Source organism: Akebia trifoliata, chromosome 1 (genome assembly GCF_017979445.1).
Source record: "Akebia trifoliata isolate Shusen 1 chromosome 1, ASM1797944v1, whole genome shotgun sequence".
NCBI lineage: Eukaryota > Viridiplantae > Streptophyta > Magnoliopsida > Ranunculales > Lardizabalaceae > Akebia > Akebia trifoliata.
The window spans coordinates 511438-526889 of NC_141375.1; the positions used below are offsets into that span (position 1 = coordinate 511438).

Genomic DNA, 15452 nt, shown 5'->3' on the forward strand with positions numbered 1-15452 from the left:
TGCTTCGAGATATGTGTTGATGGTGCAAATGAATGATATAAATGAAAATCAATTTTTATCCCTCCACAGAGCCTTCAATTGTAGATATCGATTTTTTAATAAATTGACTTCAATCACGATCCCATCATTAAACTCATAAAAGAACATAAAAAGAAAAGAACATGAGATTTTTTACATGCTTCGACAAACGTACCTATGTCTATGGGCTAGAAGAGTCGTTCCACTATACTTTAAATTTGTTACAAGGCCTTTCCTCCACAATTTTCTCATTTCTTTTTCTCTCCCTTTAACATTGGCCTTAGCCCTTTTTAAATAGAAAAACCCTAATCCTAATTCTAATTAAATTTGAAATGTCATTTTTACCCTTATGAAATATAATAATTACCTATTAAGGAATAATCGTCACAAATTGGGATTCTTCTCTAATTACATAGAATTCTACCCAAACCCTATCACATGTCTACCTCAAGATATGTGTTGATGGCACGAATGAATTATCAAGATGAAAATTAATTTTTATCTCTCCACAATAATTATATACTCATAATCACCCTAAGAGAAGATTTGTGTAAGAATACTGAATTAAAAGAAAGGAAGGAAGAAGATGAACAGTAGAAAACATAAGAGAGGGATGAGAAAAAGAGGTTTCATCTCGATCATCTAAAATTAAACTCCCCGCATTATTCTATCTCAATGGGTTCTTTTTCGTGCTCTCTATGTTGATAAACTCTCATTGCAATCCACATCTATATCTATGATAGTAGAAAAAATAGCAAAAACAGATAAACCTAATACAAAGTGAAGAATTAACACATATTATATGTCTCCTATATGATCATTTTATCGAATATCAAGAGGGTAACTTCCACATCATCTTATTCATGCACATCTACAAAACTTTAACAATAAAATGAAAGATCCATTTTCAATTCTAAAATCATCATATATCTGTTGTGTCTTTGTATCACTAAATTGATTAATTGCATTTATCATTCTCTACTTTATGACTAATATTTCCAGCAATTAACATGAGAGAGAGGTTTTTCAAAGATACTAGGAAGTTATGATTAAAATTGAATCTATCATGAATAATTTCCTTTAGAGTGGTCCTTCCTTTAGAAAGTCTCTTCATTTTGTTAGTTGGTTCAAAGTGTGTCGTTCTATTAAAGAAGGGGGTCTTGGCATTAGAAGGCTTAAAGATTGGAATACCATTAGGCTCATGAAATTATTTTAGAAAGTAACCAATAAAAATAATCTTTGGAGCTCTTGGGTGAGAAATAGATATGTCAAGCATGACGATATTTGGAGATGTAATCTTCCTACTAATGCCTCTTGGGCTTGGAGAGGTATTCTCAAAGTGCGGGATTTTACCAACAAACATATTCGATTTATTGTTGGTGACGTCTTATCTACATCTTTTTGGAAGGATCCATGGCTAGAAGGCATATCACTGATTGATTAATTTGAAAGAAGACCCGTTTTTCGTATGAATAGTAACTTGGATTGACGGAGATTGCAAGGCCTAATTTTGGTTTCTAATTTTGCAGGGAATAATGGATGGCTAGGCCTTATCATGGATGATCTAAGATTGATGGAGATTGCTAACTAAGTAGAAGCTTATTATCCTTTTTGTCCGAATGAGAAAGACATGATTGCATACATGTGTACAGCGAATGGTAATTCTACGTCTAAATCAGCGTGGGACTCAATTAGAAGAGTTGAATTGGAAACTAATTGGCATGACGTGATTTGAAATAATTTAAGAATTCCACGCCATTCATTTATAGCTTGGATTGCAATAAATATAAGCTTGTTAACTGTAAAAAATCTGAGGAATAAAGGGTTATTGCTGGTATCTCGTTGTGTTCTTTGCCAAAATGCTATTGAGGAAAATGACCATTTATTATTTAATTGCAATTACAACAGTGATGTGCGGAGATGATAACGTGGGGAATGCAAAGGATGAAGTTACCTTCATTGGTAGTCATCTTAGTTTATCAAGTATCCTGAGTACGACTTTATGTTCCACAATCTACCATATTTGACGTGAGCATAATCGAAGAATCTTTGAAAAGAACTAGCTCAATGGTTAGCAGTTTTGTCATTTAATTATGTCTAATGTTCTTGACGGATTGTCTACTTACTTTGAATTGAATCTTATTCAAAGGTGGGAATGCAAAGGTATTATAAATCTTGAGTTCTTCATATTATTTGTTTGATGCCTCCTCCTATGAGATTCATAAAGTTGAATATTGATGGATCTCTTTCAGAAATGGGTGTTGGTTATGGTTTTATCGCTAGGAACCATAATGGCGAAATCATTGTAGCTGGTTTGGGTTGCTTTAACCATTCGAACATCATGACAATCGAGATGAAAGCTATTCTTAAGGGATTGAATATCCTTATATCAAATGGTTTTTTGAAAATCATTGTTAATTCAGATTCTTTGGTTGCTATTCAAAGTATTTTGGATAAGTGGAATTTGTCTTGGAAGTTGACGAATCTTGTTCGAGTATTTGAAGAACTATGCTGAGTTTTGATTCAATTGAAATGAAATTTGCTTGGAGTGAATTTAATAGAGTTATCGATTGGCTCGCCCAAAAGGGAGCTGCAAATAGTGAGAATTTCAATTTCTTGATTTCTTCTAATATTCCCGCTGATTTGTTTAATGTCCTCTGGGAGAATTAAACATCTTGTTTCTTTTGGCATTAGCCTCCTTTAATAAATCAGGATGCAGCCCTTTATAGGCTCAGCTTATCGATAAAAAAAAGATAATGGGACGGTTGGAGCTGGCTCGACTAGGGCTTGGCTTCTCTTTTAGTTCCTTAAGCATTCTTCTTCTTTATTCAAGGTGTGATGACTTGTTCCGCTCTATAAGACGATCGTCATTTTTCTGTTGGACAGGACGGTTACTTGAATTGATCTAATATTGGATCTCTTGGACTAACCCAACAATATGATTATTTAACAAAAAATGAGACAACTTTTTTTTCTCCATTGATGGGACTTCATTGTTAAATAATATGAGACACCATTGCTAGAATTGGGTAGAATAAATTAATTGATCATATGAGCTACTACAAGCAGTACTACACATGTGATCATGAAATATCGATTATTTGTTGAATCTTATGAATCACGTGAAAGTAGGATACTCCAAATTTGGGGGTCAAAGAGTTTTTCAAATCTTGATGAAATTTTTTAATTTAATTGTCTTCTCTACACTTCCTTTCCAATAATACATTTTTGGCTTTATTGTCTTCTCTTTCCTACCCCTTTTTTGAAGAATACTCCTCCAACTATATTGTATTTTCTCTACTATACCTTATTCAGTAATATCTCTCTAACTTTATTGCTTTCCCTCTTTTGCATCTACCTTTCCTCTTCTACTCGTTAACTTTAATTTCAATATCAATCACCCTTAACTTTTAATTTCATTGTCTCTTCTTCACTTCATTTTCAATAATACTCTTTCAACTTTATTGACTTTCTTCTTCTACCATTTTTTCAAAAATACTCCTTCAACTTTATTATCTTTCATCTTCTTTTTCAATCTCGATTACCCTTAATTTTTAATTTTATTGTCTCTTCTTCACCTCCTTTCCAATATACTTGTGAAGGGATAAAATCATTTTCCATCCGAATTGCTCATTCGTAGTATCAACACACATCTTGAGGTGACACATGACATCATTTGGTGATGATTCTATCTAATTATGGAAAGAATTCCAATTTAAGATGATTTTTCTCCTTTTAGATAATTATTAATTTGGATAAGGGTTAAAATGGTCAATTATAATTTAATTAGGATTAAGATTTTTTTTAGGATTTTTATATTTAAAGGCCTTAAGATCAATGTAAAAGGAGGAGAAGGAGAGGAGGAAGAGGGAGATTAAGGAGGAGAGGTCATGTAACATATTTTAATTATAGTGGAACGACTCTCCGAACCCATGAACGTAGGCATATTTGTTGAATCTTGTAAAAAATCCTTGTATTTTTTATTTTTCCATGTCTTTTTCTATTATTTTGTTAATTTAATGATATGATTGTGATCAACATCGGTTTATCACCAAATCGATCTCTACAAGACTCTTTTAACTTTATTGCCTTCTCTCTTCTACCACATTTTCAAAAATATTTCTCTAAATTTTTTTTCTTTTCTATCTTTTTTTTTTTTTTAAATATTCCTCTACTCCTTTTTTTAGATTCGTATGCCTTACTACATGAAAAAAGAGAGAAATTCGAAGTCAACGTCTGTTGAATTTACCCTCTATTTTTTAGCGTAGTGTTTGAAAGGATTGCGGCAAATTCACTCCTTTTTCACATAGTGGGCCCAATACTTCTTTTTCACATGGATGCCACTTGTGAGGGATTCTAAATAAATTTTGCTCGTGAGAGTGTGACCTCGACATGGCTCCTAAGATAAGACACCTAATTAGAGAGCACATGTCCATGACGTAAGTTCATGTAATTCATTTTGTCTTGATGACCAAGGAGTTAATTAGAAGCTATCCATTTGATGAGTTTAAATATTATGAGGAAGCTTCAAATATTTATTACAATAGTACACGACTGTATGCTTTTAAATTCCCATTGACCCCCCATTACTTGGCAAGGACATCAATATGAATGAGTAAATATTGGCTTATGGATGGTCGATTGGGAGGGCTGAGGATTCCAGTAGAATTGTGGGGGAAAGTCAAGGAAAAATGGGTCTTTTTAACCTAGTGTGAATATCTATATGTATAAATTCAAAGTTAAAATAGAGTTGTCGGTTAGGGCCCACGGAGGCACATGTGAAGCAAGAGTCAGTGGTATGGTCCACAAGACCTTTTTTTTCTTTCTCAATTCTAAAAGGACGTGGTTGTTGGGCCCGTAGTCTATAAGAAACAGCTGTTGAGGTGTGGTCCCTAAAGCTACTTCAAAATATTTATTTAAATTCTGATTTACTACATAATTGCATTTGTTTAAAGAAAATACTTGAAGATTGAGAAAAAATTTCAAAATACATAAGAAAAAAAAAAGTTTCAATTAATTAAATGTCTTGTTATATATTCCTTAGATGATGTATGAGCTATTTCGGGGAGATAAGGGTTTGTTAGATTTGATTCCTAGGAATTTGAGTTCATCACAACTGATTATCCCAGTTGGGAGTTTGGGATGATTTATTCTAAAACATCATAATCTATTCAAGAGAGACATCATGAGATCTAAAGAATCATGTTAAATAGAGTTTTATAATTGATTGAAGTTCACAATTGATGTCGAAAATAATGGGAAAAGATGTTATGGATACAACAGGGGACATGTCCCATAACTAAAGTGGAAGGTGTATTGGACCTATAAGTAATCTTAGTTCTACATTAAAGATCTCTTTGGCAGGTATCACTCCAAATTTTCAAGGACAGGTTCACTTATAAGTATTTGAAATACAAACAAATGATGAGACGTTCTTAGAAAAATTCTTTTGCTTTTGAGTTATTTGCAAAATACTTATCTTTGTGGGGTAGTTTTCAGAGATTTTATAAAATAAAATCATAATGCCCGGCCGCAAAAAGAACTCATATGAAGAGGAAAAAAATTCCCTTTAATTTCTAGACTGTTAAGTTAAAATATAATACGGTTTAAAAGCCAACCTTGTATAATTTGTGTAACAATAAAAACGTGTTAAATAATTTGTTCCCATCCAATAAAAATTGATAATGTTTGACCAAATATTTTTCACTTCTTGCAAATGTTTTATGGGGTTGAAAACATAAACTAATTATATCTATTTTGTGATAGTTTACTAACTAGACATCTTCTTCTGCATCAATCTAAAACTTATTTACTGACCACTTTTGACAAATGGGATTTTATAAAGAGTCGTGATGATTGCACGCAGTTTTGGTATAAGGATAGATACATGGTTGATGTGTCAAGGGCATAGAATCATAGATGTTTTTCTTCGGGATACATAGGAAAAAGATGTGCGGTACTATACCCTTGTCACATCAGCTGTGTACCTATCCACGTACTAAAAAATTGCATACATTCATCATTATTCTTTTATAAATAGACTTACAAAAACCAAATCACTTTAGCCAGGGTATACTACCTTTCCCACACCTCAAGATACATTGCAACACCAAGCCCTCATGAGTTATGGATTCTTTGTTCTAAATTACCAGTGTGGTGTTTAGTAAAAAGATTTCAATGTTTAAGTCAAATTTCTTAATAATATCATCCAAATTCGAGGCGGAAAACACGATACATAGACTAACTCATGATGTTTTGGAAACTTTTCCCTTTCTTATCGTCAACACCACATCGTTATAACTTTTTTGATTTTTGGATTTCTTGATCACCACTGTTTTTTGTGAATTTTTTCATCGGTTCGAATTTTGTTCCCATCTTTGTTAACATATAAGGTTTCCTTTTTGTTTGCTCAAAATTTTGATGAGCGGTATCTTGTTTTTAACATTAAAAGACATGAATCAACACTAAATATAGTTTATTAAACAATTTGAGTTCTTTTTTTCAATTTAGGCAATAATATGTGTTTCTTTTACTTGATAATTGAAGGGTGGGGTGGGGTCCTTCTTTCACCTCACTTTCCCATCTTTATTCACTGAGAGAGACTACACATGAAAGACGAGACAACAGGAACCAATATAAAAAGCAACTTTCACCGTTGTACAGCTCACAACTTTGTTAACATTTGAAAAAAAACGAAAAGAAAGAAAGTTAAGTACCATATATGTCTGGAAAGAAAAATGCAAATTTTCTTAGGAATTTAAAATAATAATTAGATAATTGACTAAGGAGCTCAATAATTTAATGCAATTGTTGAGTTGTTAGCTGAACCTAGAAGAGAATTTCTAGAGCTTTAATTTGGGGATATTTACTAAAGTCATTAGGTGCTTTATTGATTCATACAACCCCATGTGACATACTCAATCGACTTCTTTGACATGAGGTGTGTCAGAATCATAGATTTCCTTTCATCGGGGTACACAACTGCACAGATTTATGGGGATGTGCTGTTTTGTATCCCAAGGCATAAAGTTTATGATTCTGACACACCCCACGTCAAAGGAGTCGATTGAGTGTGTCACATGGGGGAGTCATATTATCACCATTCTTCGTAAAATGCTCAAGTTAGTGAGAAAATTTGTCCAATTTTTAGATGTTGTCGTCTCCTGAAATGATAATAAAAGAGAGTTATTATTGTCATACCAACTTTTATTAATTTCACACCAATTGTTATATCAATCATCTAAAAAAAATTGCACACAGTTGGTATGGTGTTAGTAAAATTTGGTGTGGCAATAGCAACCCTCTAATAAGTAATTTTAGTTCTGATTGATTAGTAAAAAAGGCTAAAAGTTATTAGTAAAATATAAAACTAAAAGCAGAAATTAAAGCAGAGTAGATATAATTACTTCACATGGGCATATAGGATTGCATTCCCATTAAAACGAGAAAAAACAGAACAACAAACACATCACCCAATCTCCTAATGGACACTCTCAACAAACTAATAATAATCCATTGCACTCTAGATGAAGGAAAAACACAATTTTTCAAGATATAAATATTGATTTCAATTCATAGAATGATTAGTGTAGTTCTTGGGATTCATTTTCATTTGAAACTATTACTATTAGTAAATAGAAGAAAAAAAAATTGTTCAGAGAAAGTCAATCCCACTTTTCACAAATCACAGATCAAACAATCACACATGAGCTATGTGTATCAAGGGCAGCCTGAATTTACAAAAGTATCCTCGTTAGGTTTTGTGCCATTGGTCATCCAGGATTTCACAATAAAATTTCTCTATTGAATAAATAGTTTTTACGGTGGGGGGAGAGAGAGAGAAATGAAACTTGTGATAATGTGGAATACTATTGAAAAAATTACTTAAAGGTCCCTAGCGAAGGGGTTTCTTTCTTATTAGTCTTTGAATTCTGGGCGATAGTTTGGTTATTCATTTAGTAAATTTTTTTTTCCTTAATGATCCATTGTTATTATCGAGCTCATCACTATTTATTTATTGTCAATTAAGGTCAACATTTTTATTATTGAACTCAACATTTTTTATTGTTCAACTCGATTTTTTTTTTTAAATTGTCGAGTTCGACATAGTAAAAACCCATTCGTTGTTGTTTTTTGAGATTTTCGACTAAAAACTTGACATAACGACTTATGATAATTTCAAATTAAAAGAATCATCTTTAATCGATTTTCATCCAAAAACAAAAGTAAAAAAAATTTGAAAAAATCCTAATTTTCTATATATATCTTTAAAATACTTGAAAAATGACTTATTCTTTTTTCTCAAATCCTTAACGTCAGAATAGAATCTCCTAAATTCGATTGAAAAGCCTAAAATCCAATTTTTTTTTTTTATGAAAATGATGAGTTAGAATGGTTAAGACACATTTGGTGTTTCAATTGTGAGAAATGTGAAGAATGGGATTCGATTAGAAAGAAAGTTTTACTAAATTAACCATTAATTAAGAGAAGTCCTAAAAGTTCGGGACTATTTAAAAAAAAAGTCCCTCTACCAGGGACCTTTAAGTAATTTTTCCAAAAATAAATCAAGAAAATTACATACTAATAAAAGCAGAACAGAGACATTATTTCACATGGGGCCTATAGGATTCCATGCCATTAATTAAAAATGAAAAACATATACAATATCATCCATAATTTCTTTATATACACACTAATATATCATCATCATGTTCTCACTCCCTCCTAGCTTCCCCTTCTCCCTACCAAAAAAAAAATGACCCACATTAAGAAATTCTTGTCCGGAATGTCAGATCCTGGCAACCACATTTCCATTTCCAAGAAGAAGAAGAAACTCTTCTTCATCTTCTTTGCCTCCTTCTTAGTCGTCGCGGCCATAATTGGCATCGTTGCCGGTGTTTCCTCACGCAAAAATTCCCCAGAACACACCATACTTAAATCCTCATGTAGTATCACCAGATACCCAGACTTGTGCTACTCAGCCATTGCAACCGTCCCGGGCGCCACCGATAACTTATTGACCAAAAAGGATGTAATACTTATGTCACTCAATCTCACCCTCACAGCAGTACAACACAATTACTTCACCATAGAGAAGTTAACAACACTCAAGGGTCTTACAGAGAGACAAACAACTGCTCTCCACGACTGCCTCGAGGTTATCGATGAAACGTTTGATGAACTCCACGATACCGAAGAAGAAGTAAAAGAGTACCCAAACAAGAAATCGAAGTCGATAACACAATACGCGGAAGATCTCAAAACATTACTTAGTGCTGCAATGACGAACCAAGACACTTGCATTGATGGATTCTCGGTAGATGGCGCCGATAAGAAAGTACGTAAAGTATTGTTAGCGAGTCAGTTGCACGTGTACCATATGTGTAGTAACGCATTGGCTATGATAAAAAACATGACAGATACTGATATGGTTAATGAGAGTTACAAGGAGGAGAGGAGACTTATGGAGGATGATCATGATCATGGGTTGTCATTCCCATCATGGTTATCAGTTGGAGATCGACGGTTGTTACAAGCTCCATCGGTGGGGTCTGATGTGACGGTAGCAGCCGATGGGAGTGGTAATTATACGACGGTGGGGGAAGCAGTGGTGGCGGCACCGGAGAAGAGTAGTAGGAGATATGTAATAAGGATCAAAGCGGGTGTTTATAGAGAAAATGTGGAGGTAGGGAAGAAGAAGATTAATATAATGTTTATGGGAGATGGGAGGAAGAACACCATCATCACTGGGAGTAGAAATGTCAAGGATGGGAGCACTACCTTCCACTCTGCTACAGTTGGTGAGTATTCTTACTTCCCTTTTATTTCTTTTTTTTTTTTTTTTTTTATCTAACTAATATTGGTGGGTTATAAAGTAGATTTAGTACGGTTTTGAAAAGAGTCCAACATGATCTCTATAACTTTTATAAACGACCCTATCACATGCCCATAGATTATTTGTCTCTGGATACGTACAATCTTAAATCTTTTTCTTGCATATCTGGAAGAAAATGATCTACGATTCTATGATTGGTGTGTGTGTTGGGGGGTCTTCATATTATCACAACTCTATAAAATGTAGAAAAATAAAAAACTTTTGGTCAAATAATTTAATTAAATAGGATTTTGAAAAATAACTTCTTTTAAATATTGATTAAGTAATTTTAAAAATGTATAAAATAAATTTACTATAATTTTTTTTATACAAATGATAAAAATTTTCTAGATAACTATTTTCAATTATTTGATAATTTAATTTGATCAAAAAATTTATATGTAGTGACATAGAGAAAATTTATGTTTGAAAAAGCTTAAGTGATATGGGGGCGGATTTACAGTGGGATTGTAGATTTAGTGGCAAATAAAAAAAATCTGCCTCCATTACCCTTTCCAAAAAAACATTTACACTCTTAGTTGCCCACAAATTTCTTTTTTTTTTTTACTCTTAGTTGTCCTTACAAAAATTTTTCTATGCTTGATCCCCCCATCCCCACAAGGGCAAAATCTTGACTCCGCTCCTGAACGATACCTTAAAAACAAAAATGGAAGCCAACTTTAGAGATTTTTTTTTTTTTTTTCTTTTTAAAATTTTAAATCGTTTGGTTGGAGTTTTGTCATTTGTGCGTTTGTTGATGAGTCTATTTCAAAGATGAGCACTGATTTCCTAAGTAGAAAGTTTTTACTCAGTCAAATACTCGACTGACGTAATATGAATATGAAATCATAGAGATTTTTCCTCGAGATACGCAATTGTAAACTGAGTGAAGGCATTCTAATTAGAAAATCATTATTCTTCCCCCCAAAAAAAGATATTTAGAAGATATCAGATCCTTTCTGACTTCTGAAGCACTGAGAGAAAGGACAATCAGTGATCCAAAGAGAAAGGCCAATCAATGGTCCAAAGAACAATAATTTACACAGGGCATGTACATGTTGCCAACTTTATCCCGAGCAGGAAAGGATTTAGTTTTTAATGGTGGGGATTGTGTTTTATTTCATCACTCATTTTTCACACACCTCTTTATTATAATAATAATAATAATAATAGATATTAAATTGATATGCTATTACAATACAAACTTAGGTACTTTAATTAGACAGTTCTATTAACATCAAATTGAGTCGTGTAGGGGGTGACATTGGGATTTATTGCAATTCTCACATTTCTAATGTGGGGGTAGTGTGCACATACATAATCATAGATGTATGTCCTCGAGATACGAGTAAAAAATTTACGATTATGCGTGTACTTTCACATCAAAAATGTGAGAATCATAGCATATTTAATGTCATCCTTAGCATTAGTGCACCAAATTTTATCTAAAACATATGATCTATATGTAATATAACCTTCCTAGTATTTTAAATCTTATCCAAGATAGAGATGATTCGTTATTACATTTTAGTATTGTCCACCATCGAGATGGATAGACAAATCAAACGTATTGGACGAGATTTAAAATCATGGTTTCTTTATCTCATTGTTGAAAGAGACAATCCAAACGAATTACAAAACTCGTTCGAAACAATTCGGTCTTGTTCAAGGAAGAGACAAGGCATTAAAATTAATTTTAAATCATAAACCATCAGCAGGGGCGAAGCTAAGATTTTGCCTATGTGAAGACAATCAAGAATATAAATTTTTTTGTGGGGACAATTAAGAGTGAAAATAAATAATTGTGAGGGCAACTAAGATTGAGAAAAAAAAATCATGGAGGCAATGGTGGCCCATTTTTTATCTATCGTTAAAATATATTAATGGCTCATTAATATATAGATTTTGAAAATTCTTGTGGGGGTGGGGGCAAGTGCAACCTCTACTCTGAATCCGCCCCTAACCATCCGTCAATTTCCAAAAGATTAGTGTGTTATAAGTATAATTTGGTGGGGGTGGGGGTGGGGGGGGCCACCCTGGACCATTCATGAATTTTCAAAAGATTAGTGTGTTATAAGTATAATTTGGTGTGTTACGGTTTTGGTTTTTGTTTTTTTCCCTCAACTTGACAATGGAGATGGTGTATCACAGCTGAACATGACTGGTTTTTTTTTTTTTTCTTCCCCATCGTGAGTGCTAGGCAACTAAGTAGGGTGTACGCTCGTCTTATTTGAAATTGAGTGGGTCCACACCTGCACACATTGTCCATCATATCTGAAATTGAGTGGGTCCACACCTGCACGCATTGTCCAATCTTATCTTGGTAGATGTTTCTCATGTGAAAGTGTAATACAAATTTGCTCATGGATGGGGCAAACCTTTCTTTTTAGGATTCCTCTTACCTCGAATAACGTAACATGATATTGAGGGGCGTGCTATTGCCACCCACTTTATTGCTTTCACCCCCACCGTCCCTTTCCAAATTTGATTTGGGCTCCTCCTTCTCTCATTAGCATCTCCCTCTTTTTCATTCTTTTTTTTTTTTTTTCCATAAATTTCAAGTAGATTCATGATAAAAGAAACAATACCCTTAGAGTTTGCAAAATAAGTTAGTAACGATTGTGAAAAACTTAACTCCTAATGTAATAATTATTAGAAATTTCGAAAGTGAAAAAAAAAAAAAAAAATCAAATGAAACTTCATTTGATAAGTTCCTAATGAGCCCTTTCAGATGAATTTGGTAGGATCTCAACAAGTTGCAATGTAAATTCTAAGAAATTTCCTATCGAACAAAATTCTCCTACCAAACAAAAAATAATTTTTTTTAAGTGGGTGTGACGAATAATTTCACGATTTATAGGAAAATGGGTTGAACTAATAGAAAAGTGGGTGTTAATAGCACGCCCTGATATTTAGTTGGGTAGGATGATAAATTCTTAGATTAGTGTATGTTTATGTCCCCAAGATCCATTTCTTTAGGAAATTAAATCTTCAGAAATATCCCTTCAATCTTATGCATTTGAAGGTTGGATAAGTATTTTCTCACCTTTATTTTAATTTAATTCTTTAATAGAATCAAAATCGCAAAATTGAACACGTAATTACAATCCATAATGGAGCTCTCAATGTGCGGTTTGGGGTGCTTGGGCTTGATTGCATGTTTTCAAATCTCGTCCGAGACCGAGGTGACTCTCCTCAAGTATTGTTCCCAATAAGATGGAATTACATGGCGTCTCAGACTTCAAGCCATCTTATGAGATAAATGAAATGACTCGATATTTTGAAAAGGTCGGATGTGTCAATAAAACTCATCAGCCAAGTCAACTATGATTTTACATATTATAATTAAAATAAGTAATTTTTTAGAATTTAAATATTTATTATCGAAATAAAATATTATTTTATGATTAAACATCTTCTTGCATACCTTATTTTACATTAAAAAAAAAAAAAATTATATATATGAATAAATGGCTGTAAACGAGTTAAATGGTTCATGTCCTTCGAGGCGAGTTGATTCGTAAGAAACAACTGGATCTCGTCCATGAAAGAGACGAAACAGAGGATGAGCTTCAAGAGAATGATTCAGAGTTCTTGCAGAAACCTCACTTCTATTGGTCCACGTGTATTTGGGTTGGGTTTGAATCGATTATCAGATTCTATAAAAAAATTAAATGATTTTTTAAATCACTCGAAATTGTTTGATATTGTTTTCATAAAAATAGGGATTCATCTCCTGATTGAAAAATGATTAGAGATAAAATTGAACTTATCATTGGTAATATGTTTTAGTTTGTCTTTTGTACAAATCATACATCAACCTATACATGATGCACACATAAATTATACTAGGTGGATTAGGCCAGGCCAGGTTAGATATTGTTAGGCCTATCTCGAGCTAACAGGTTGAAGTATTTTGAGTCCAGCCCTACCCATGCGGATTTAAGATTAAGGCCCTAACCCTTTCCCTTTCAAGCAGGCCAGGACAGTCCCCATTAATCAGGATATGTACAGGTACACGGAGATTTCAAACCTGAAAGTACTTGGACGTGGGGTGTGCCAGAACAATAGACTTTAAGCCTCGGGATACACAACTGCACATCTCCGTAAATCTGTGCAGTTGAGAATCCCGATGAAAGAAAATTCTAGGGTTCTGGCATCCCCCACGTTAGGGGGTCGATTGAGTATGCCATGTGGGGGAGTCAAGATTATCATGAATCTTAAAACTATGGTAACATACGTAGAAGTTTTGATTCATCAATTAATACATCACTACCAATGAGGTTGTCCATACCTAACCATATGTCCTCTCTAATGCAGCTGTGGCAGGGAAAGGATTCTTAGCTCGGGACATAACCTTTCAAAACACAGCCGGGCCCTCAAAGCATCAAGCCGTTGCACTCCGAGTAAAAGCCGACCTAGCTGCATTTTATCGTTGTGACATGTTAGCGTACCAAGACACTCTCTACGTACACTCCCTTCGTCAATTCTACACAAATTGTCTCATCTCTGGCACCGTCGACTTCATCTTTGGAAACGCCGCTGTCATATTCCAAGATTGTGACATACATGCTCGCCGCCCGAATTCAGGACAAAAGAACATGATCACTGCGCAGGGTCGAGATGACCCAAACCAAAACACGGGCATTGTAATTCAGAATTGTAGGATTGATGCAACATCTGATTTACAACCGGTTCAAAGTAGTTTCCCCACGTATCTTGGGAGACCGTGGAAAGAGTATTCGAGGACAATTGTGATGCAAACCGCAATAAGCAATGTGGTTAATCCTGCGGGGTGGCATGAGTGGACGGGTGATTTTGCACTAAACACATTGTTTTATCGAGAGTATCTGAACACTGGGGCTGGTGCAGAAACTTCGGGGAGAGTCAAGTGGAGGGGATTCAAGATTATTACAAATGCAACTGAGGTTCAATCGTTTACGGCTGGAAGGTTCATTGAAGCTAGTAGTTGGTTAGGATCGACGGGGTTTCCCTTCTCTCTTGGCCTGTGATCAATTTTATTAGTAATTTGTTGCAGTAGTAGGAGTACTGGTAGTAGTCTCTTGTTGTATGTTTTGAATGTCTGGTTCTTTGATCAATTTGTTTTTAAAGTTAGGATTTGGAGTTGTTTTACTTATTAAACTAACTATCTGGGTTTACAATTGGTGAAGATCTTTGACTCGATCATCCCCATAAAATCATTTGGATATACAATTGGTGAAGATTTTCAGTTGTTTGTTCCTCCCTTTTTATGGCCATAGGTTTCAATTCTTCCAAATAATGTATTTTAGAGAAATTTACCATGCCAATCAGGTTTAAAACATATTTTTATACCAAAATGAATTTTCCGACTTTGTACCTTTTATTTTTCTTAAAGAAAAAGGTTATTCCAACTTCAAACTAAAGAAAGTGTCGCCCATTCCATTGACACCTCTTTGTAAGGTTATGTTCATGTAGAATGATAATAAAAAACATACATGTAATGATAAATTTGGGGGTCTACCTAAAAACCAATTGGCAATGAGTGCCTAATGTGGGACTAAACTCAACACGTCTCGCA

General features: G+C 33.9%; 1 protein-coding gene across 1 annotated transcript; it reads left to right on the forward strand.

The window, feature by feature from the left end:
- Nucleotides 1-8712: 8712 nt before the first annotated feature.
- On the forward strand, nt 8713-15012 carry LOC147410234 (pectinesterase-like). The gene is made up of 2 exons (XM_086432995.1): nt 8713-9818; nt 14213-15012. The coding sequence occupies exons 1-2, from the start codon at nt 8774-8776 to the stop codon at nt 14902-14904; spliced, it is 1737 nt and encodes a 578-aa protein (XP_086289121.1). The 5' UTR covers nt 8713-8773; the 3' UTR covers nt 14905-15012.
- The last annotated feature ends 440 nt before the right edge of the window (nt 15013-15452 follow it).

Bases quoted from the DNA above. Each gene is read 5' to 3' on its own strand.
- LOC147410234 (XM_086432995.1), top strand. From the start codon at position 8,774: ATGACCCACATTAAGAAATTCTTGTCCGGAATGTCAGATCCTGGCAAC. The intron at 9,819-14,212 runs GTGAGTATTCTT...TCTCTAATGCAG, and splicing joins CTTCCACTCTGCTACAGTTG to CTGTGGCAGGGAAAGGATTC.